The sequence below is a fragment of the Siniperca chuatsi genome, linkage group LG16, assembly GCF_020085105.1.
Source record: "Siniperca chuatsi isolate FFG_IHB_CAS linkage group LG16, ASM2008510v1, whole genome shotgun sequence".
NCBI classification, from domain to species: domain Eukaryota; kingdom Metazoa; phylum Chordata; class Actinopteri; order Centrarchiformes; family Sinipercidae; genus Siniperca; species Siniperca chuatsi.
This window is the reverse complement of record NC_058057.1, coordinates 6,788,321-6,813,696: the sequence shown is the minus strand read 5'-3', so window position 1 is coordinate 6,813,696 and position 25,376 is coordinate 6,788,321. Positions and strand designations below refer to the sequence as shown.

At 41.6% G+C, this 25,376-nt stretch overlaps 1 protein-coding gene across 4 annotated transcripts in view; it reads left to right on the top strand.

Annotated features, from left to right (window-relative positions):
• Positions 1-19,806, top strand: part of disp1 (dispatched homolog 1 (Drosophila)) — a 94,793-nt gene extending 74,987 nt beyond the window's left edge. For all 4 annotated transcript variants that reach the window (XM_044170341.1, XM_044170340.1, XM_044170343.1 and 1 more), the window contains 8 exons: positions 10,517-10,546; positions 11,357-11,480; positions 12,178-12,305; positions 14,246-14,340; positions 14,795-14,892; positions 15,057-16,646; positions 16,896-17,159; positions 17,340-19,806. In XM_044170341.1, the coding sequence (XP_044026276.1) occupies positions 10,517-10,546; positions 11,357-11,480; positions 12,178-12,305; positions 14,246-14,340; positions 14,795-14,892; positions 15,057-16,646; positions 16,896-17,159; positions 17,340-19,211 (4,201 nt within the window). In that variant the 3' untranslated portion in view covers positions 19,212-19,806. The remainder of the gene's footprint in view (positions 1-10,516; positions 10,547-11,356; positions 11,481-12,177; positions 12,306-14,245; positions 14,341-14,794; positions 14,893-15,056; positions 16,647-16,895; positions 17,160-17,339) is intronic.
• The last annotated feature ends 5,570 nt before the right edge of the window (positions 19,807-25,376 follow it).

Genomic DNA, 25,376 nt, shown 5'->3' with positions numbered 1-25,376 from the left:
AGCAGCTAGCCAGGCCTCAGCTGGATAAAAATGGCTTGCTGCTGCTGGCTGGTTAAGATTATCATAGCACTTTTTTAGGGGATAAACTACTACATGTGTCCGGACTGTGGCAAAATATATTTGGGTTCATAGGGCTTTATTTTCTTTGATCAGTTTGGGGTGTATCTTATAGACTAGCAAAATAAATGCTTTACTGACTGGTTGTACTGAGTTGTACTAAGTGGACATTATCAACAATATCAGTTATTTGTTGATTTATAACACAAACATTACATTTTCCGGCTGTATGCACAAAATAAAATGCTGGATATTCTGCAGGGAGCTCCTTGACACTGAAACTGAAACAATTACATTTCTTTTCCTTGATGCCCTAAATAACATTGCAATTCTGAAAAACAGAGCTTATGTCTGCTCTGCCTTTAAAAAAAAAAAAAAAAAAAGAGGCGAGACTCATACAGTGAGTACATTTTTCCAAAACAGGAGCTGTTTGTCATTGTGGCTGCAGCAGGCTTACAGGTAAAATTAGCAGTGGCAATTTGAAAAAAGGGGGCTGGTGCAAACAAGCCTTTACTCTTCTTCCAAATGAACTGACCAAAAACATGGTCACCAGACTAAAATAACAAACCAGCTCTACCACATGTAAATCAATTGGTGAGTGCAACAGCAATACAGTCAGTCAGTTCTCTAATTGCCTGTGTGGAAATCCCCAGATGTTCTTAAGAGTGTCTTGGAGGGTGTACAAACGTGTTTTTACTAGGTAATTCATCAAGAGAATTCATTTGTTTATTGATTTTACTGTTTATTTTATCGTATGAATATATACAGTATAAACTGTGCCAATGGGAAACATGAACAAAATAGAATACATACTAGTAATTTTGCACATAGTGTAGATAAAAGTGTAAACACAGAAAAGAGTGCCTAAAACATTTAAGACTCAACTTTTGATAAATGAGGCTGGAGCAACTGTCAGCTACTCCAGGTGTCTATATTATAAAGAGTATGGTCTAGAGTTGCTTTACATGTCAAGTGCCCTGAGATAACTTCTGTTATTATTTGGCGCTATATAAATAAAATTTAATTGAATTAAATTTATATCACCAGACAAACCTGAGATGGCACAGCGCTGCTCCAAAACCAAAGAAATCAGTGAACAAAAATGTACCAGATAAAGGCTAGCAAATGATGAGAGGAAAAGAGAGAGAGAGTGCCTGAGAAAAGGAAAAAGAATAAATGGCGACCCCACAGCTACCATGTCCTCAGACACCCTAGAGTCAGACCTTAAGCGATGACAAAAAAAGGCGAGAGGAAAATAGATTGATGGTGTGGTGCGATGAGGTAATAATGGAGTTAGGAAAGTGGTGCAGAGTGAAAAATGAACCTTCTACAAAAAAATCTTGACATCGCCTTTTTCTCTCTGTACCTTTTCTAATAATGAATGAGATCAACAGTCAGCGTGAAGCTACAGGTAATTTCTGAATCAACACTAGATCATATGTCAGTAGTGGATTGAGGAATCTGGTACAGGGAGGATTTTATGACAGTGCAGTTAATAAGTATTAGTATATGTTTATCAATATTTTAGCTCCGGTATACTGGATTTCAAAGGAAACAATGACTGGCAGTGAGGTTTAAGTGCTGACTTTAAGCTTTGAGGTAGTTTGTATTGGCTGTACAGTGTAGGAACCTTTTTGTACCCTTCGGGGGAAAAAAGCTTAATAAGGGCTTTAATTCCTACGTGGCTTATCGCATTGTCTTTTAATTCATGTTTACCTGCTTGCCCCTGAACAGCATGATCAGTAGCTAAATCATCTCTCAAATGAGAAATGTTGCCTTTGCCTAGACATGCTTCCTTTTTTTTAAATGCACGTTGAAACTTGGTTTTCACAAACCTTTTTGTTAAATGATAGCTAAGTGACTCATCTTATTTTAATAAGGTGTGTTTGCTTTCAAAGGGGAATTCACTGTGCATGAGCAACTCCTCAAAGTTTCTCCTCATGGTCTAAAATAAATGTGTTTTGTATTTGGAGAGGTGGGGTTGTGTTTTAGGTTGATCCAAATGTCTCTCTGTAGTGTAGTCCGTGTACTTCTTTGGTTTTGATTTCTCTCAAAGTGACCGTGTTTGATCATGATTCCTGCTCCATGGGCTTTGTGTTTGTCAGAGTTATTTTTTTAGCAAGCAGTATTAACAGATGCCTGTGGGAGGAAGTTGAAGAATCTTTGGTGCAGCAGTAGGTGAAAACCATTGGTTCCACCTCTGGAGGTCGTCTGGGAAACCCTGCTGTTCTTGCTGGCCACACACATACACACACACACACCCACACTTACAGCTGGCTTGCTTACAGTTGCATTCAACCATGCAGTGTAAGGTTGGCAGGTTAAGAAGGATTTCTAGATTCAGATTTGTTTTTTTTTTTGGCCAGGCACATTCATTAACCTGGAACGGAGATTCCTGCTGGCACTCCACACCAGTTGTAGACCATATTTTGCCTTGTAGTAGAAAGTTGTACTAATCACATAAATGGCTACAGTTTTAATAGCATAGGATCCTAAATGTTTTTTTCTTACACTTTAAAAAGAATGATCTTGTTATGTAAAGATCTTTTAGGAGGTTTCTGTACCATCTGCCCCACACCCTTGCCTCTGCATGGCTCTGAGTTTGTGAGCTTAAAGTCATGAAGATGAGGCGAGGAGCAGCCACAATGAAGACGTCACACTGACTGACAGCTTGTAACTCTTGGCTACAGTGTTGAAATCCCGCCTGTATGCCTGGAATTTGTGTGCGTCCGTATTTCATCTCCAAGAATTCAGGGGACTGGCAGGTGCAGCCAGAAAAGGCCATGCTCACCAGTGGATACACACACACGCAGACATGAAAACACAATGACTTCCATTTTAACTGCTTCAGAATATAGATAGATATAAGGCTGAAACAATTAACACATTTTTAAGCAAAAATGCCAAACATTCGCTAGTTCCAGCTACTAATTTGTGAGCTGCTTTTCTTTGTCTGACGTAATCATAAATTGAGTATCTTTAGGTTTTGGACTTTTGGTCGAACAAAACAGGCAATTTCATGACGTCACCCTGGGCTTTAGTAAATTGTGAAGGTATTTCTTACTATTTTCTGACATTTTATAGATCAAACAATTCATCAATTAATGGCAAAAATAATCTACCGATTAATCAGTAATTAAAATATTTGTTTGTTGCAACCCTAGATAGATATAATATAGATAGACAGACAGAATATGTAAAAAGTAGTTTACTGCCGTTTCCAAACTGCAAGATGCACCAATGTCTTAGAGGGGAAGGTGTTTCAGACAGCTCCCTTAACAAGGTTTTCGGTGCTGTTTGGGATCTCTGACCTACAAACAAGTTGTTTTTTTGAGAACATTTTGTTGTCTTCTATATAGCATGCAGAGGAAATTCTTATCTCACCCAATTAAACATTTAAAAGTAATGAAAATGGACAGGTGCTGGAAAACCTGCAGTAGTGACATTCCTTACAGATTCATCACAATTACAGATTTTTCAAAGGTTTGCTAGCCAAACAAAATCCAGATAAATGTGGGGTATGATGTCACTGGCAGGTTTGTTCACTCCACCAGCATGAGAAGATAATCTTCAGTTGTAGTTAGTCGTAGTTGTAGTTAGTTATTTAAGTGCTTTGATTCCCACAGCAAATCACATTTTCATAGATAACAGCTGACAAATTCACACCACCATCGGCATTTTAATATGAAAACATATATAGAAGCTTGTGGTTTGTTGTCATAGTAATGTGTAATATCCAGACATGGCTGATGAAAAATTTACCCACATTCATACATGATGCACAGATACACAAAGATTTATGGAAATGCATAATAGCTTCCACTACATAGCAGTTACTACATTTATGTTGCTACGATATGTCCCATGTCTCTGCCTCTCTGGTTTCCCCCTTGTGATAATGAGAGGAGAGTGTCCCCAGCTGACCTCCATTTAAACTTTGTGTTTAAACATCATGGGCCTGTTCCAGTGTTTATTGGAGGCCTGTTAGAAACATGATGCCCTGTGAATCACACTGTTACTGCTGAAGCTGATGTACCTCAGAACATCTAGCTTTCCTCTAACTTATTATCTCTGCTTTTTTAATGCAACATTGGTCTTCCTCTGAGAAATTATAGTTTAAGATTTCTTTTGTTAATTCCTCTCTGTCACATTTTTGAGGTTACAGCTAGGGCTGCACAATTAATGGAAATATTGTCGATCATAATATATGGCCAGGTGCAATATCCAAATCGCAGAAGCTGTAATTTTTTGATGAAGGTAAAATGTGTGACAAAACAACATTATAATGTAGTGCTGCAGAGATGCCCTGGCCTTCAAGTCTTGTTCTCCAGATGTAAGAAAACATGTTTGTTTGGTGCAGACCACAACAAATGTCACATCATTATGATTTTAATAGGTTTTTTTTTGTGTGTGAAAATGAAAATTGTGACACAAAAATGATAATTCCCACTAAACATGAATCATATCACAATTGTAATACCTGTCAAAATAATATATTTTTTTTACTATATCGCGCAGCCAGAAAAGTATTGAAAACAATTGGATAGACAAAGTGTCTGTGATGTATTTTTAGTTATCGATATGAGTGTTTCAAAGATGGATTTTATTACTTGTTTCCAGAAACACTGCTCAACTAATTTCATCGTAATTCATTTTCAGGCCTTTTTGTTAGACAAAAGTCATTTGTCACATGCTGGCTAAAAGGTACTATTTAGACTTTGTCTACCTATGAATATAGGCAAACTTAAACAGTTTTCAAACATTAGAATTGTTTATTGAATTATTTCTACTTCACAAACCTTTAACACTGATGTAGTTTTATTCCTTACCCCCTATGGGCCTATTTGATATTTACAGTCTTGTTAACGTCATCCCAGCATACACTTAGGCTCACTCTGGGGGACTGTTAATATCCCTCTCAGTATTCTGCTTTAGCCATAAGAGTTTTTGTATCAATATACACACACAGGTCTACTTATCAGGCACAGTGCAGTATTTTTCTGCCTAACTAGTCTCGTGATGTCATTTGGATGGGGAGCACTAGTCGCTTGTACCTATTTCATGGCTAGGTCGAGCCTCTAATTGTGTGCAGCGTTCCAGCGAGGCACTAATCAGGGTGAGGCGGGCCCAGCAGCCTGACGGTTGACACTAATTGCTCTTGCTCCGACTTGAAGGCCTTGTTCATGAAATATTTACCCGCCTGTCTGTTGACAGTTAACTCCCCCTTTCCTCTGAACCGTCCCCCTCCTCTGAACCGTCCCCCTCAGGCACATGTACACACTCTTGTACAGTAACACGCACATACAGACACACATGCATTCGTGGGCAAATATGGTCACATTTACTCAGATCACAGAAATATCCACCTCAATACCTTATGTTCCCAGGTGTTAAGTAATTCAAAAGAAATGTTTTCAATATCACGTGTACTCTGGTCTGAGTTCTTTTTTTTTTCTTTTTTTTTGGTTTTGATTTCAGAAATTTCAAACAACCTCCAAAAGACCTTGACCTTAGAAAATACCTAAAACAGAATTTTTCATGTTTGAAGAAAAATATGAAAATTTAAAGAGAGCAATGAGACAGAATGAATTAAGGTGGACATTTTCTGCACACAAATGATGTCTGACCTACAAATAATATACTATAGTATAGATACATACAGTTTCTTCCCATACACACATCTCTCACTGATACGCTTGCTCACATACACTTTCTTGCAGGTTTATTACACGCCACACTGTATAAGATGGGTCTAATAAAATCTTGGTCACAGTTTGTGTCTGAATGTACAATATTAGTTTTGTGGCATATCACATTGTGCAATGAAGGCCTGATTAATCACAGCACTACGATGTCAATAGACAAAAAATAAAAGACCCATATTTTGAAAATGCAATAAAACAAAAAACAAGTTTTGGCCGTAGCCCTAATATCCATTAGGTAATTTCAAGCACACTCAAACCTTAAATCTCTAAATCAGCAATCAGCCAACAAACATTTCTCTCGCGATCGTCAACTTTCATCTGGGACAGCCCAAAACTGCACAGTGTGTTGGGCCTGTAAGCAGACACACACATACACAGCTAACCCTCACACTCACTCGGTCCCCAACTGCTTCTCTGTTTCTCTCCTCTGTCAGCACAGTGCTGAGTGAGCGGCTGGCGGTCTGTGTTTACCTTATTAATTAGCCCAGTGATCCAGAAACACTCTCCCTCTGGTAAATAGAATAACACTAAAAGGTTACTCAGGGCCAGGGGAGAGGGAATGAAAATAAGAGAGAGAGTAGAAGCCAGGGAAAGAAAGAGAGTGAGTGAGGAGATAGAAAGTTGGATGTGGAGAGCAAGAGAGAGTTTGCTTTAGAGGCGTCATGAGTAAAAGTGATCAGAGAGTCGGGGAGGAAACTCGACACGGTGGGTTGTCATCCTGCAGAATTTAGAGCCTCTGTGATCATCAGTCAACACTACCTCTCTCTGTTCCTACCACCCCTCTGTGGCGTTTTCTTTATCCTCTTCATTTATTTTCATGTCTTTAAGATCTGTTGGTGGTGTATCCTTGGCTTATTTCTTTGTTTTATGGACTATAGAAATTGAGGGACAAAGGTTGTTCGCAACTTGCCAGATCTTAAATTCATCGCCTAACACCACTACGAAAAGGTCACCTGAGTTTTATGAAAAGGGGATAAATTATTGCTATTGACTTGAGGGATTCTTGATCTATCTCATCTTTGTCATTTTGAAATTCTGGGGCCAAATGGCCGGCTCAGGTATGCTACGCATCTTTCCAATTGGCTGAAATGGTTACATAAAGTGCTGCAGACCAAAACTCAAAACAGACCTTCTGTAGACAAATAGATATGCCTGAAAGCGTTTTTATGAATCCATTCCAACTATTTCCAATAACTCTTCTCCTCTATTTTGGGCCATATCTGTGTCCTGAGGTCTGCAGTTCAAGGCCATACATGGAAAGCCAAGAGGCAGAGCACAGTGAAAAGAATTACATTAGCGATACAGAATTTTCCCTTGGCTACTAGTTCAAAGAAGGGCAGCAAAAATGTGGTTTTCATTAGACATTGTTGGTTTAAACCAGGTTAAAGGTCACTTTATAAGTTGAAGGGAAGTTGAAGTCCACCTTACAGAAGAAGTCAGTAATATTATTATAATCAAGAATAATTCAATATTTGAGAGCATCAACAAGTCTCCCAGAGCTAGAATACAAAAAACAGATTCTAATCTATAACTTAATCGAGTAACATTTTCTTATGTATCGCATATGTATCTCCAGAATAGCAAAAACGGTTCCCTGTTTGTGTCTGTGAGTACTTGTATTTGGAGACTGTGCTTTAAATCTGTGCCACTTGACATCTGGCTGTCATATTAATGTGTCCAATGAAACTTTAAAAAGGATTTACAGCCTTCCTACAACCTACCCCGTGGAGTAGAATACCTTGCCAATAGCTCGAGTTCATTTGTGCTTCCCATTACCACTAATTATAACATTCCGCAGATTTTACTTTTAAAATCACAGCACTTATGCCCTGAGTGCTAATAACCTGATTGGCTACAGCAGAGGCCGACCTCAGAACTCACTTCCTGTTCCTCTGTGCCATTTTGGGGGTAAATTAGGGCCATTTTTTGTACGGTGGGGATGTGAATACAATCTGTGATGCACAGAAATGTACTTAGCTTTTAGTCAGGGCTATTAAAGCAGACCATTTATCTATACAAATGTCTTTACTGGCAGAGATTGTCTGAAAATGTCTATCTAATCCAAGGAGTGGCTCATCTGCTCTCTCTGCCCTTTGTCTGAGGGGGAGTTGTCTGGGTGGTTTTTAATGCCGTCACAGTGAAGTAAAGATTCTACTCTCCTCTGTCCTCTCCCATGTAAACTTTAAAACCTCCGCCTCTGAAAATATATATATATTGAGCATCAAGGTGCAGAGTTTCCACCATGAAATTGATTAACCAAGATGGTAAGCCACACAGATCATGAGATGACATCACTAGATGACAGCCTAAACAATAGCCACACTTGTTAAATAAATAAATAAATATATGGTGTTTGCTGTGTGAAATATCACATCAATTATCTCATAAAAGTGTATAAACTTAAATGTTAGTGGAGGTGGTCTTCGTTTCAGGTGAAGTGGACAATCTCTGTTATAAAACCCTGTGGAAGACGCTGGGATCTATTATTAGTAGCTAGATCCAAAAATGAATCAGTTGCACTTCATTTGGCCAAAAGATAGTCCGTCTCTTCCTGCTGACTAAGATGGCCCCTTCCTCAGCTTCCCTTGACCTGTGACACACCATCTGTGCGTTCCAATACTCATATTACCATACTGTTTAGTATGCCAGAAAAAGATTTAGTATGTCCCAATACACAGTATGCCAAGTGCAGCATGCCAAAAATGCCAGGATGTCCTACTGCATCCCATCGCATTTATGCAGTATGCAAGTTAGCATGCTTTTCTGGCTATTCTGACCCACAGTCCTCTGGACAGCAGAAGATGCGTCACATCAACTGAGCCACCGAGAGAGCACAGACAAATGACAGCTCATTGACAGATAACAGCTGATTGATAGATGACAGAAGCCGCAATGACAAATCACAACGCAATGACAAATAGAGGGGTCCAATGATATGCAAGAGCCTAATTTGAATTCCTGTAAAATCCTATTCCTATCCTATTCTCAATCCTGCCAACACTGTTACAGCACAGCTACACTTTATTCCATACCAGTCGAATATATGGTAATAATAGGAATAGGAATTCTTTAAGTGAACAAAATAATCCATAAAGATAACTAATAACAACAAAAGGAGATAACTATGAAAATAAAAATTCTGTGTAACTTTACTGGCATGAATATAACGCTGCATGTTAGAATCGCGTACCATGTAGCTACTAAGGCTGAGTCCTCGCCGGGTTTGATTCCAGCCCAGGCCCTTTGCTGCATGTCATCCACTCTCTCTCTCCAGCCTTTCCTGTCTTTCCTCAGCTGTCCCTGTCTAATAAAGGCAAAATGCATGAAAAAAACAAAACAAAACTACAACTACATACAAATACAAAGTAACAGCAGCAGAGCTCTCCGGTTGGAGAATGGCATTTTGTTGTATCTCCAAGGTAATGTTAAGTAATGTAGCCTGCGACGGATGTATGAGCAAGAGGGTCAAAGTTCAAGGCGCAATGTTATGACGACGTAGTATGTCCCAATTGTATGCATACTGCATGCAACAGTACATACTTTGTAAGGGCAGCTGCAGTACGTACTAAAAGCAAAAAGAAAAAGTATGCGATTTGGATCGCTGCACGTTTGTTGACAAGTCTGCAAGCCCTGCTTAACTAATTTGCATACTGAGATAATGAGACTGCATTTTAACACCGGGTGTAAATGTAAAGACACTGAGATCTTTTGGAGTTACAAGGCCTTTGCAGATTTGAGGACATCACAGTCTCTACTGGCTCTTTGTCACTCTCCTCCCTCTCCCTTCTCTCCACATAAACTAGTTCCCATGTCCCGGGTCCCCCTGACCCGTTTAGCCCATATCATTTATCTCTTGCAGCCCCGCTGTGATCAGGTGGCCGTATCTGATTCTCCCACTTCCTCTTCTTCCCTCCTCTTCCCCTCCACCCGGGGCGTTTGCTGCTCCCGGCATACCGGACGCTCCCCCACCGCTCCCAGGAGGAGCTGACGAGAAGTCCAGATAGATCCTGAGGAGCTGAAGGCTTCATACGCCTCTAAGAGTGTGTTAGTGTGTGTGTGGGTCAAACAACCCAGGATCAGGAGGCCACATTACAGGATATAAAACATAAGAAAATAAAGTCCCTCTTATGTGTGTCTATGTATCAGTAGCTGGTGTGGCCTCGTGTGTATTAGAGCTCTTTGTTGATTGATCTGACTAGTTTAAACAGGTTTTTATGAGGTTCTAGTGCAGTTCTCATGTAGCTTTGTGGGTTTAGGTTCAGATCAAATTGTAACTGTTAAACTGTTATTGGGAACATTTGGGGCCTTATTTGGGTTCAAGCTTCAGGTTTGGTTTGAGTTCAGTCAGAAATCCTTCAGGGTCAGTTTGAGCCAGGCAGGGATTTTCAGGTCTGTGTCAGTCTGTAGTGTAAATGTTTATTTCTTGTGTATGTCCGAAAGTTGTCTGTGTGTGGCGCATGTATATTAGAAACACACATACTCTACGCTTGTCTGTCACATCTGAAAGGGATGGGGAAAAGGAGCAAGGAGTATTATGATCAGTTCACTGCAAAGTGGTTTTGACAGCCACATCAGTTTTAATGTTTTTAGTGGTCCAGTACCCAAGGTGTATGCTGCTGCTGGAAAAAGAAAAGACAGGGGATTATGAAGAAAAGATGTCCACTCTTGCTTAAAAGTCTCTGCAAATCTGTTTTTCATTGGCTGTTTGACTTCAAAATGTAAACCTGGTTTATCGCCCTCTTTTTGTTTTTCAGCCCTGCAAGGCCCTTTCGATTCCCCAAAAGGTAAGACCTGCCAAAAATGGTTTCTCCTGTGTTGATGCTCTGTATTGCAAAACTCTCATCCTCCTTCTCCTCCCTTTATTTCTGTCATCCATCCATTACTGCTCCTGTGGAGCCGTCATTCCTTAGTAGTGAGTCATGAAAGTTATCGATGGGAGTTGTGCGTCTCTCTCTGTACCTGGCCTCTGTTAACCAGTAGCTTGCATCTCCTCGTCTCTCCATTACACTGCAGTAAACTCTGCTGCCTCAAACCTAATCAAAGAGACTGTTTAATAGAGGATTAAGGCTTTTTCAGGGCAAAATCAAAAGTGTTATGAGTTTTGTGTAGGGATGGAGACTCTCAGTATAAACAGAAAGACCCGAGACAGCTACTAACACTATTTCTAATCCAGCAAATGCCTTAAGCAAAGCCAAGATGGTGTAGGCTGTATCTAATATTTTCCATTTCCTTCTCATGTCGCCTTTTTTCCGTCAAATGTAATCATTTTGGACAAGTTCGTCCTTTTCTCACAGATTTGAATTACTCATCAGCCAAATGGTGATCATGTGCTAAGAGGCTCTCATGGGTTCTATTTGACTCTCTAATTAAGAGGAAATCTGCAAAATTCAAGCATAATTTACTTTACTTTTTGTCATATAGTGACTATTTCTCATGAGTATTTGTCTTCTCTCTCTCTGTCTCTCTAATTGGAGGCATATACTGTATAGAATTAGCTGTCCTTGCAATCCCAAAAACTTTGAGTAAGCTGTTGTCAAAGGTCCTGTATTGTCATCACTGTGTTCACTAACTTAAAGTTTCCTTCTTGTTTCCAGCTATGCCGAGCTGATAGCTGATTGGCCAGTGGTGGTGCTGGGGGTGTGCACAGTGCTCATCGTGGTGTGTGCCCTAGTGGGCATCCTGGTGCCTGACCTGCCTGATTTCTCTGACCCACTGCTGGTGAGTACAGACCCATGATGCTCTCCTCTCTGGATAAATGTCATTAACCCTCCTGCAACATAAAGTGACCTGAATACTGAGGATGTGTGGTTTGTGGTGTTAAAGGGACCACAAAATCAAAAATACATATTTTTGGTAGATGATTATTTATCCATCTAGCACTACAGGTAAGAGGAAAAATATGTATTTTTGATTTTGGGGTGAACTGTTCTTTTTATCAAGGAGAACAAAATGGCTTATGCCCAGAAGCTGTTTAAAAATCTAAGTCTACTTCAAAGAGAAATCAAATTTTCTTAGACAGAGATTTTGCATGTATAAAGAGTACCGGCACTTTCACAGTATTCTGTATTAAAGATCATATCAGTTCCATTTGGTTTTCCTTGAATGCTGAGTAGGTGTGGTTCTGTTTATGTGTTAGGAGCAATGTTGACAACCCAGCTCACTTTGAAAGTGATCCAGCTGCAGATATGTGTGACTGTCTTCCTCGTAAGCTTCTATTAGCTCATATTGGGTGGAACAAGCAAAGTTGAATAGTGCAATGTATGTAAGTTTCAAGTTGAATGGATAGCTACTGTATTACGACTAAATCAATTTGCATAATTTATACCATAACTTTGTATCAGCATCGTGAAGACAGTAACCTGCTTCCGTTATCAAAACTTGTTTCGCTTATTGTTGCTTTCTTTCTTCCCAAAAGGGTTTTGAGCCACGGGGAACAGCCATTGGCCAGCGACTGGTCACATGGAACAACATGGTGAAGAACACAGGCTACAAAGCCACACTAGCCAACTACCCCTTCAAATACGCTGATGAGCAAGCCAAAAAGTAACTGCACACACATCACTTACACCATGCTAGTTTCTTACATTCTTTTTGACAGCATAGAAGACCCACTTTTTACCAAGAAGCTGTGTGATTGTCCAGGAAAACACAAAAGTATTTGTGGCACTTGAGTTTTGTTCCAAAAATGACATTTCCAGAATTGTAATAACTCCCTTTGGGCTACCATTGATGTAGCTACTCATTATTCAAAAGGCTTGATTTTTGTAGAGCTTTTTTTCACATTAACTGGGCAACAAATCAACAGCACTACAAACAAAAGCAAAATATTGTTGCATATCGCTGCTAAAATGCAGCCTCACGAGGGGTCCAGGGGGAACCGGGGTTGGAGACTCAGGTAGTGATAGGGGCGGGGGGGGCAAAGGAGTTGAAGGATACTGTTGACAGACATGCTGAAAAGTCTGAATCATCCACTGTGTTCTGTCACTGGAAGTCTGTTCACTAATCAAGACCAGGTCTTTGCATGTTTATGTCTGTCTGGTGTCTGTCTCTATCTCTATCTCTTTGACAGTTCACTCTTCAGGCCTTTGTGCTCCGTCCGTGCAAATCACTGCTCATATCTGAATTGCTTTACCTGCCTCTGTCTATATAAGCAGAACCAGTATTGATGCCAACATATTTTGGCTTTATATGCCTTAGTTTAAACTGAATTTAGGCATCTCCCAAACTACCAATTAACTCATCTATTTGGCTCTGATGAATGACATTGACATTGCAGTTAGGTCACACCCCTCTGAATCAGATTCTGTATCCTGTATCCATGATCCATGTGGTTAAGATTATAATTTCTAAAAGTTGTAGCGCCACTCTGCTGATTAGAAAATGGATCCTTTCAGCTCCAGCCTGTATCTTCCTCTCTGTCTCCATCTCTCCTGCTGCGTCTGTGGCTGTCTTTGTCTTCCTTTCTGTCTCGCTCCACGTGTCTGTCTGCAGATGTAATTGTCTACTTATGTGCGCACGGTGTACGAGAGGCCTCTGCTGCTGTCAGCAAGCTTCCCTGCCTCATCCCCTCTGTCTGTCAACCCCTCAGTCTCTCTCTGACAGCCACCTGATTACCCTGCCTTCCCGTTTCTAGCAGAGGATGTGGCCCCTAAAAAACCCCACATACACACAGAAAGAATGCCTGTCTGAACCATAATCCCCATTCGCTCACTGGCATGTAGGCATTACATTACTCAAAAAACTGGCTGCAGCATCATTCTTGCAAAAGAACACAAACACACACCATACATACGCATACGCCAAAGATTTGTCTGCACGTCGCCCCCTCAGGTCCTCTGTTCAAACAGAGCCACTATTATGATTATTATAATAATGACACCACTATGCACTGTGGTGCGTCAGTCATCTGATTTTGAGCAATTACTGCTGCTTATTTCATTCCTAAGCATCAGATCTGCTCCCTTCATTTTGTATCAGTGACTTTCTAGCCTCGGACACAGCAACATCTTTGTTCACCGTTTGGTGATTTATAAAATCGTGCAAACAGACTGTCTTCCTTTGTTCTTTCTCGAATTGGACTGACAGCAATGGTGCTGTTTACTTCTCCAGGGGTACAGTATTGTCATCCCCAGCCCTTTAAAAGAATTCTTACAAATGATGATAATGATTTGTGTAAATGTTTTGCCAACACCTTACAAACTGCTGTAAAACTCAAAGAACAAAATAAACACAGTGTAAAGCAAAGATTTGCTGCCAAATGTTTTAATAGTGATAGCTTATTAAAGACTCATGAAGAAGCATATCAGACTCTTAGAAAACAATGTCTGCTCGATTATTTGAATGTGCCAGTAAACTGAAGATTGTGGTCATTTAAAAAAAGTTAAAAATGAATTGCCATCCTTCTTAAAGTTGCCATTGTGGCTGATTGAATAAAACATACATCTGAATAATGGAGACACTGCTAATCTTTCATTGTTTTACAGTCACCAAGAGCCCAGGTGGCCCGAGGACCACTTTGACAGAGACAAACGGCAAGCAGAGTGGGACTTCAGTAAAGAGTTCTTCTGTGATGTTCCAGGTAAGATAGAGAATACAGAAATGACACCAATCCAATTTAGACCAGATGATGAAGAATAACAAAAAAATCTCTGAAATAAATAACTCTGACACCACCCCCAAGGACCTTGAGCAAACTCAAATTAATCTCAGTACAACACTTTATAAATTATAGACACTGGTATGATGAAAGAACATGTAGGTAGTAGTATTTACTCTTTCATTAGGGAGGTACTTTGAGTGGAATTAAAATAAAAATGAATTAGAAAGAAGATTGGTTCATTAGAAATTACACCCAAAATTAGCTGAAGGTATAGCTGCATATTTTTTGCATAGCATTGATAAGAGCTTATTTCCACCACAAGATCTTTGTCAGTCAGATGGTAGACTTGTCTTTGTCTCATATTTCCTAACTTTTATTATTTCAGGAAAGATGGTTTTCCCATTTGAGTAATAAAACTATTTTCTTTATGCAGGTGACAGTTACTCTAGACTGGTGTTCACATCAGCTGAGGGGAAGAACCTGTGGAGTATTCAGGCCATCAAATCCATGTGCAATCTGGACAACACAAGGGTGCGTATATAGAACAGCACAATCCTCTGCCATGGTCAAGACTGGTAATGACACAGTTGTAGCCAGTATTAGTTTTGTCATAACTTCTAAAAGCTTCACATAGCTTTTTGGCTCTTGTCTTTTTTTTTTTTATCTGTGTATTTATTATTTGTCTCTGTTCCCAGGTGCGTTCCCATCGTGACTACTGGAGTCTTTGTCAGCGCACCAATGACGCCTCCTGTTGCCCCAGTTGGACACTTGGTAACTACATTGCCGTCCTCACCAACAGGTCGTCCTGCCAGAAGATCACAGAGCGTGATGTATCGCATACGCTCAAGATCCTGCGCTCGTGTGCCAAGTACTACCACAATGGCACACTGGGACCCGACTGCTGGGACATGGCCCTGCGACGGAAAGACCAGCTGAAGTGCGCCAGTGTTCCCCGGAAGTGCACCAAGTACAACGCCGTCTACCAAATCCTTCACTTCCTGGTGGACAAAGACTTCCTTAGTCCCAAGAGCCTGGAGAATCCTCCACCTGTGCTCAAATACAGCATGCTCTTCTCCCCCACAGAGAAAGGAGAGTCTATGATGAACATTTACTTAGACAATTTTGAGAACTGGAACTCTTCAGACGGCGTCACCACAATCACAGGGATCGAGTTTGGCATCAAACACGACCTCTTTCAGGACTACCTCCTCACAGATACAGTGTATCCTGCCATAGCCATAGTGATCGTCCTTCTGGTCATGTGTGTGTACACACGCTCGGTTTTCATCACTCTAATGACAATAATAGCCATCATCAGTTCACTGATTGTGTCTTACTTTCTTTACCGAATGGTCTTCAACTTTGAGTTCTTCCCCTTCATGAACCTCACGGCCCTCATCATCCTGGTAGGCATTGGGGCAGATGACGCCTTTGTGCTTTGCGATGTGTGGAACTACACCAAGTTTGATAAGCCACATGCTGAGCTGGCAGAGACAGTCAGTGTGACCCTACAACATGCCGCCCTGTCTATGTTTGTCACCAGCTTCACCACTGCTGCAGCTTTTTATGCCAATTACGTCAGTAACATCACCGCCATACGCTGTTTTGGTGTCTACGCGGGTACTGCCATATTGGTGAACTATATTCTCATGGTGACATGGCTTCCAGCCGTGGTGGTGCTACATGAACGCTACCTGCCTAATGTGTTCCCCTGCTCCAAGCCTCCACACCAAGAAAGAGGTTACTGCACCCAGATGTTCTGGGCAGGTCTTTGTCAGAAGGCCAACAAATGCCTGTTTACTGTCTCTGAGGCGTCTAGGATATTTTTTGAGAAGGTGCTGCCCTGCATCGTCATCAAACTGCGCTACCTCTGGCTCTTCTGGTTCCTCGCCATCACGGTGGGCGGGGCCTATGTGGTTTGTGTCAACCCAAAGATGAAGCTCCCGTCTCTGGAGCTGGCAGAGTTTCAGGTTTTCCGATCCTCGCACCCATTTGAGCGCTACGATGCAGAGTACAAGAAACTTTTCATGTTTGAGAGGGTTCATCATGGCGAGGACCTCCACATGCCTATCACCATCATCTGGGGTGTGACACCTCTGGATAATGGGGACCCTTTGAACCCCAAAAACAAGGGAAAGCTGATGCTGGATAACAGCTTCAACATTGCCAGTCCAGCATCTCAGCTGTGGATCCTCAACTTCTGCCAAAAGCTGCGAAATCAGAGCTTTGTCTTTCAGTCAGAGGAGCAGGACTTCACCAGCTGCTTCATCGAGACATTCAAACAGGTCAGCACTGCATGCGTACTGAGTATATACATGTACTAAAGTAATGACGTGTATATTACGAGACACTGAATGACATCTTATTGACACTACCCAGTATAAAACAAAGTGAGAAATTGAATGTGACCTAATGGGAATACAAAATTCAAAATTTAATGTCTGAAGATCTTGAAAAGCATTTGAATAGTGCCACTGAATAGAGCAAAGTGTCACTGGATATAATCAACTTTAACCTCCCCCTTATTTTAACAGTGGATGGAGAACCAGGACTGTGAGGAGGCTTCTGTCTACCCCTGCTGCAGTCAGTCCACATTCCCCTACAAGCAAGATGTCTTTGAGTTGTGCATCAAGAGAGCCATCATGGAGCTGGATCGGAGTACTAACTACCATCTAGACAGCAAGACCCCTGGACCTCGATTCGACATCAATGACACCATCAGAGCCATAGTGTTGGAGTTCCAGAGTACCTACCTCTTCACACTGGCCTATGAGAAGATGTACCAGTTCTACCGGGAGGTAGGGCCTGTAGTATTTCACATTTCATGTTAATTTGTACACACTGTTCCAGCTTTGCCTGCACACAATTTCTCCTTAAGTTGTACTAACTTAGTGTTTATTTGGTGTCACTTTAAGTGTAAGATAAGTTTTGTTTCTGCTTTGATTGTCCTGACATTTATGATTGTGGTTCTGTTGTAGGTGGACACCTGGATCACTGAGGAGTTGCGGTATGCCCCAGCAGGCCTCAGCCACGGCTGGTTGATCAGCAACCTGGAGTTCTATGACCTCCAGGACAGTCTGTCAGATGGCACTCTGGTTGCCATGGCGCTGTCAGTGGCTGTGGCTTTCAGCGTCATGCTCCTGACCACCTGGAATGTCATCATCAGTCTGTACGCCATCCTGTCGATTGCCGGGACCATATTTGTCACAGTCGGCTCCCTGGTGCTTCTGGGCTGGGAGCTGAACGTCTTGGAGTCCGTTACCATTTCTGTGGCGGTGGGTCTGTCTGTGGACTTTGCCGTCCACTACGGCGTGGCCTACCGGCTCGCCCCTGAGCCTGACCGTGAGGGAAAGGTGATTTTCTCCCTCAGCCGCATGGGCTCTGCTATCGCAATGGCGGCACTGACCACCTTTGTTGCTGGGGCCATGATGATGCCCTCGACCGTATTAGCCTACACCCAGCTGGGCACGTTCATGATGCTGATCATGTGCATCAGCTGGGCCTTTGCTACCTTCTTCTTTCAGTGCATGTGTCGCTGCCTTGGACCCCAGGGGACCTGTGGCCAGATCCCCCTGCCCAAAAAGCTGCAGTGTCAGGTGTTCTCTGAGGTCACATCTACAAGCCCTTCAACTCAAGGGAAAGGCTCTGGCCTGGGGAAGTACCAACTGGACAGCAGGGGTGGGGAGGTGGAGCATTATGAGTTAGAGCCGTTGGCATCCACTCAGAAAACTGAAGATAAACCCAGAGAGGAGCAGGAGGTGTGTGCTCCGCTTTATAATGGAATCCCTGCTCACCACCACACCGCCCCATATTCACACATCCATTATAAGAGTAAAACTGAGACTTGCAGAAGTGGCTCTGAGAATGGGCTTGTAGCTGCGCTGAGCACACCATCCAGGTGCCAGTACTCTCAGAGCACTAACTGCATATGTGGGGACCCTCCTCCTCCTCCTCCTCCTCCTCCTCCTCCTCCTCCTCACCTGCCTCAGCAGTGGACCCCCCACTCCTGTGCTCAGCCTCCCCAGGACTCTCCTTCCTGCCCTCCCACCCCTCAGCTCTTCCCCCTCTCAGGAAACACCCCGAGCAAACAAAATGCGGCCCTGTTACCTACAAACCTGGACCCAGTCTACACACACATGGAGTGCCGTATGCACTATGTCCACTGTCCCCCTGCCCATTTCCACCACTGCTCCCAGGGAAGAGTAGTGGCCCCCAGGCAAGGACCTGCCCACAGCTGCCATCTCAGGAAGTACTGTGTCCACACTGCAAGCCTGCAGGCTGGTTCAGCCAGAGAACAGAGATCCACGACCACAGCTTTGAACCAGGACACAGGCCCAGCTCCTGGTTCAATGACTGGCTCAGAGCCTGTAGGACACGAGGATGATCATAGACATGAAATGAGGCCCTCAAGCCTTGACAGTTGCCAAAATATCAGTGCCCCAGCCCCGACACAACCTCAAACTCAATGCCCCCCAACCTCACTGGGCTCACCACACACAACCAGTCATGAAAGACAGAAAGCAAGGGACAGTGACCATTGTTGTGGTGATAACCATGTGTCCACCACAACCACAGATACAACAATGCAGATGGATCCTTGTTGTAAAATCCCTGGCAACCAGGAGAAGCTCGAAAGTATTCCCGTCAGACGGGAGGAAAGTGTCAAAAAGTGCAAGCGGAACTCCAAAGGACAGCGGGGGTCCTCCGCCTCTCCAAATAAGCTCTATTGTTTTAACAGGACGTTAAAAGTGAAGTGCAATTCAGCTTCAGAGTTTAACATGCCAAAAACTGAAACCAGAGTGCCTCCTATTGCAATAAAGACTAATCCCTCTTCTGAAAGCTTATGTTGATGATCAATTGATATTTTAATAAAAGCTCAATCCAGAACAAATAGCAAATGTCCAAAAAAGGAATGACACATACAATGTCTCTGTGCAATCAAACAAGGTTTGTGATGTGTTTGTTGACCAAGTGCCTCAATGTGTTTCATAAAACAGCATGGACCCACTAAATATATTCTGTTTACATGTTTCTTTTTGTACTTACCAGGTCTTTACGTGCCAGATTATATGATTTTACAGTGAAACACGCACCATTGTTAAAGCTACATCATTATGGGAAATTAACTTTTCACAAAGGCACTTCCTTGACATTTTGCTAACTTAAGTGTTAAATATACTCATACAGCTGCCATTTGCACCGACATGAAATCGCACAGTATCTATATTGCTATATTGTGTGTAATTATCAATATATGTTGTCAGATATGATCACATCAACCCTAACTAAAATGTGCCACATTTTACAAGCTGATAAAAAGTTGTTGCCTGACACTTTTTGTAGTTGTGGGAGCTAGTGTTAAATTCTGTGTGCTCTTGTGTTAAAGTCGCCACATGCCTCAGATAGATGTACTGTATGATTAAAATGTCTTTTTTTTTTAATCACTATTGTCCTGCTGTCTCCTCTTGTTTGCTCTTCCTATCTTTAGTATACGCACACGCTTGGACCATAAAATGAGATGAGGCTCTGTTGCGAGAAGACGGTATATCTTTTTTTCATTGTCTCATAACTGCTGGCGCCTTCAGTGCTATCTGTTACATCTGGCCTGAGGTCATTGACTAGATTTAAACTGGGCTGGGCTTCCTGCTCTTTATGCTCATGTATACTTGGTTTACACAAGAATAATAATCAGATTTATTACTGGTTGTGATACAGATCCCATCTTCTCAAAGCTGCTAGTCAATCTACAGCATTTCTACTCAGGAACTATTTGGAAATGGTTTTGGGAGTTGCATTAAAAGATAAACCCATAATTATAAAATAATTTTAGGAACCAGGTTAATAGGTTAAAAAAAAAAAAAGTGATGTGTGCTGCATTACATCAACTGAAAAAAAGTGCTCTTAACTTTTAGGCCTGCTGAGGCAGACCGTGTTAATTACAGGGAGACAACACTCTGGCACAAAGCATTAAGAAAGCAACCAAGCAGCCATCAACAGTGGTTTTGCTGGTATAACAAATACACATTTTGAATGAGTTACTCTTTTGTAATATGCCCTATTTAAAACAATCTATTTATGACTGCAGTTTGCATTTTAGCCTTTGCCAAACTAGTTTGAGAATATTACAGGAGCACAGACGCTTTTCACATTCAATGCTAAAGCGGCTATAATCAATACATTTACAATAACAATGGATTAAATGACTATGTAAAAGGAGTTGCTTGTGGGAATGAACCCTATACAAGCGCACAGAACCGTATCAGTGAGTGGAAAAGCATCCTCGCAAGGGAGCTTTTCTGCTCCACATGAAAAATTGCGGTCCTGTGAGCATGGGGCTGTGACGACTGCTCGCCCGACCCTTCCTACGCGCTCGCAACTGCTAAACACTTGCTCGATCATCAAGTTCATTTTTGAGGCTGGGTTGGAATGGAGATGTCTCTGCTCCTTTGATTGGTCACTTTGAATACTGACCATGACCTTTGATTGGCTGTTTGGTTTGATCACTGACACAGTCATACAGGCAATTGCTAGCACTGACCTTAACTAACTTGTGCTTTGGATCTACATTTTTTTGTAGCAATTGTAAACTACAGGGATCATATATGCTGCTGTCGACCAATGTTACTTATTATTATATATGTTATTTTGGTTATACCTGATTTACTTGTGTTAAGGGCACTGTAGAGGTGGCTGTTCCTCACTTTACCTCTTTTTTTCTTCGACATCTTCTTGAAGATTCTGCCTCCAAAAACGGGGTCAGAGACATGCCGAAGACTGGGTGTGTTGAAAGAGACCAATCACAGGAAGGGAGACATTATTGCATCTATTCCATCCCAAAGTCTCAAAAGTCCTCTTGACGAGCGAGCAAGTGTTGCAAGGATGTGGGCAGGGTCGAACTCACGCTCATCACAGCTCGTTCTCGCGGGATCGCATTTGTGCACTCAGAGCAGAAATGCTCCCTTGCGAGGATGCTTTTCCGCTCGCGGATACTGTTATGTTCGCTTGCATCGTGTGCACAAGCCTGGTTTTTTCTGTGTGGGTTTTGAGACTAATTAAAGACCATACATTCCTCTTAGCTATACCCAGCTTTATAGCTTCTTTCAGCTTGTTGTTTTGGTTTTTGGGCCCACAACTTAGCTGTTTTGGTTTACCACTGTCATAGCAACATTTTGGGCCACAGCAAGCTGTTTGCACTGTACGGTATATGCCCAGTACCAAATGACAGATGGGCAAACTTAGCATCTAGCTGGGGAAGAAAGTATGTCATTTAGCAGCTAAAGAGCCAGATCTTTCTCTCAGGAGTTGACCAAAAACAGAGATAAAGAAAGAGTGAATATTGGACTTCAATCATTTCATCTTTCATCAGGTCCAGAAACTCCAAATGAAAGCTTGTATCTGTTTGATGTGTAAAAAGATAATTGTATGCTAACAAGTTCCTAGCTTATTTCCACTGCCCCCAAGTGGCCAAAAATCAGTTATTGCAGATTTAATTCACTTTGGCAGCTTCCCAGTATAACCAGTCCTCAACTGTGGAGCTCCACTGGTGCAGTTAGTGGTTAAGTAATTTGCTTGATAGTTACTTGCACATGTCAAAGCTGGATGTCAAAACTGTCCCTTATTGAGCTGTCTGTCTGGTCTAAACAGGTGATGGATGTAGACATAATATCCTTCCTTTTTCATCCCTCCTTCCTTCTATGACCCCTTCAACCTCACTCTCTCCCTCTTTCTTTCTGCTACTAAATCCATTCCAGCCAAGTGCAGAAAACACCTGTTTCCTCAGAGGCCAGTTGGGAAAAGAAGCAGTCATCCTCTCCAATCGTCTTTCTGCTCCCTGTCTTTATATGGAGGCTGATCTGCATTCAGTAAGTTAATGGTAAGTTTCACAGTGGGTTGGAGCTGTGTTTTGGGGACAGGGGGATTTGAAGCACTAAGCTAAAGTAAGTAATTTCCTTTTGGCTCGACAATAGTCTAATTTACACTTTGGATCAAAATCCAGTAAATAGTTACTGCAGAGATCCCACATTTCACTGCGGTTCTTTTGAGGTGGAATTTCAGAGCCGATCTTTTTCTCACTCTATCACTCTCAAAGCAGCCATCTTCAATCTTCATCTTCTTTGACATCTCAAATTTACTGTTGTATTTTGCGTCCTAGACGCAACCCTTTGTGGTTGCAGACGGGCGCTTCTGTGGAAACATGATTAACTCATCACAAGGCATTAGTTCCAATGTGAAATGCTACTTTCCACCACAACCAGAAAAGCAGCTGGAAAATGAATGGATGATGCACAGATGCTCCTCTAGTTTGAAAACATTTCACTCCAGGCAGGCTGATGGTGCCAGAGAGAGGGGAGGAAAAGTACCACTACGCTTCTGCTGGTCCTTTCCTCTCATCCCCGTCACACCCCTTAACCCAAGAACAAACTTCCACAAACAAACAAGCCCTATAAAACACATTTCGTAAGTAAACCACCCACATTGGGCTTGGTTGACGCTTCTGTGTTGAAGGAAAGATCTTATTTTGACTCATACAGATCAGTTTGTGTTACCCTCGGCCTCAGATCCCTCATGGCTGCCTTTATTCTCCTCCTCCTCCTCGCAATCACAGCAGTGAAGATGAGTACACTTCCGCCAGAGGATCCCTCACCAGGCTTGCTTGAGCATCCCTGTAATTATATTTGCTTAAACAGAGGTCAAATATTAGCTATGGCCATGGGGCAGGGTTTATTACACTTCCCTGTGAGGGAGAATCTCAGAAGCATGTGTGTCTGTTCTAAATATATTCTGCAGGCCTGAAATAACTGTGAAGAGGCCGCGGAGCCTTCATAGCTTGTTTACAAGGTAAACATTTGCTTCCACTTTTCAAATTAGATTTTGGTGGAGCCACTGGACTGGTCCAGATTTATGGAAGTGAGACAGGTCCTTCTTTCTTGTTTCATTAGTGGAGGAGCAGAAGCGTTTTTTTTTTTTTTTCCCCAGTTATTAAATTTTATCATCTATTTCTCTAAGGAGCACATAAAGAATAAAACACATAAAGACAAGTCAGAAATATAACTGATACGTCAGTAAATAGTAATGTTACTTAAACAATTTAAATTGAATGTAAAACAATATTAAGCTTAAGACTTTATCTTTAAAAAAGGGGAAAAGCATTTCATTATTTTACTTAACTACCAATCAGTTAATTAAGACTTAATATATTTCACTCTTCAGTGTATCCTTCACTAGCTAATTTCATTCAATTTTTTCTAGTTTTTTGGTCTACCTATCTGAAAGTAATTTTCATCATAAAACTACAGCAGCCAGTGCAGGAAATGTTAATCACCTGTGCATGTATTACTGTACTGCATTCCGCTGTAGTTTCACTGAGTACGTTTACATGCGCACTAGTATCAAGATTATGATCAGGTTTTTGGAGTAGTCTGGTTATGTCTTACGCAACACCATATCCTGGTTTCAGAAACCTTGCTAAACCCTTATTCGATTTTAAGAAGCATGCATATGCTAGTAGGCCTACTCCGATCACTGAAAACCCGGTCAAGCCAGCCGGCGCTTCGATTTTGATGCGCGTCTATTCGTGTTACGGTACGGGTGCTTGGAGCGGCCAAAAACGTCGAAGAAACCCCCTTTTTTGAGCAATCAGTTATGAAATTTGATATAGCAAGTTGAAAAAAGACATTATATTGCACATTATAGTAAATCCAGTTATAATAACATTCGAAGTTATTGAACTGTACTGTTTTTTCATTTAAAAGACAGAACTCAAAAATATCATTAAATATTAGTCTTTGACCTGTTTTAAAGGTGCGGTATGCGATTCTAAACCAATACACATCTTTTTGTCAAATTCAGCGAATATCTCCTCACAGTACACTAGCTGTCCGTTCAGTGTGTGCGCTGAAAAAAATCCGGTGTTTGTACACAGCCCTGGCTCTGTAAATGCGAAATAATCTAAGTTGCTCGGACCGAGCCACACAACACTATTGCAGCAATTCCAGCCATGACTTGTTCGTCAGGTAACGTTAAATGACTTGCCCACGGACATTCAGCTTACTTTCTAGGTTGCCAAGTTATGCTGTTGTTGTGATGTTAGCTATAGTAGCAGGAGAGTTGTGAGTATCGCTGTCTGGAGCTGCTGTGCTGGCTCTGGGAAACCGTCTTTTCCTCTCTGGCTATTAGCTTCACAGCAGCAACTGTAGCGACAGTTTGCTAACCCACAACCTAGCTAACGTTAGTTACATTACTTGCTGTGTTGTTGTTCGCTCTGTATCATGTTATTTGTCATGGTACTGGATTTCTCCAGAATTGCATGCCCCATCTTTAAAGGTCCAGTATGTAACATTTAGGAGCTATTGGCAGAAATGGAATAGGAATATAATATTTACAAGTATGTTTCATTAGTGTATAATGGACTGTAAATAAGAATCGTTGTGTTTTCATTACCTTAGAATAAGCCGTTTTTATCTTCAGAGGGACAAACCAATCACTGGCTCTAGATAGGGCCTTCACTGCTAGATGCCACTAAATCCTACACACTGGACTTTTAAGAAACATGGATGACCCTGGCTATGACCATATAAATGTTCATATGTTTTTACTGTACAGTTGTGGAGAAAATGGGCTTTTCACAAGCAATGGCTCACTTGACTGCAGTGATACTGAAGTGCACATGTTAACACACTCACTATAAAAACTATTGTAAGAGTAGTTAAAGCATTTTAGCCTGCAAGCTAACACTAACAAAGTTAGCGAGCTAATGTTAATGCTAATTAGAAGTTCACACACATGCTTTAATCTTCATAACATCTTCATCTTCAAGTGCATGTCTCTTGTCTTAATAGAGGACGACAATGGAAATATGTCTTGGAGTGTATTGTTATTTTTCACATTTTGTAAATTAAATGTAATTTAATGTATCCTTTCTCATTTCAACTAAATAAACTAAAACCTAATAGTGTTGGCTAGCTACCTTTTGTTAGTGTTAGCTTGATCGCTAAAATGCTTTACTGTTAAGAGTA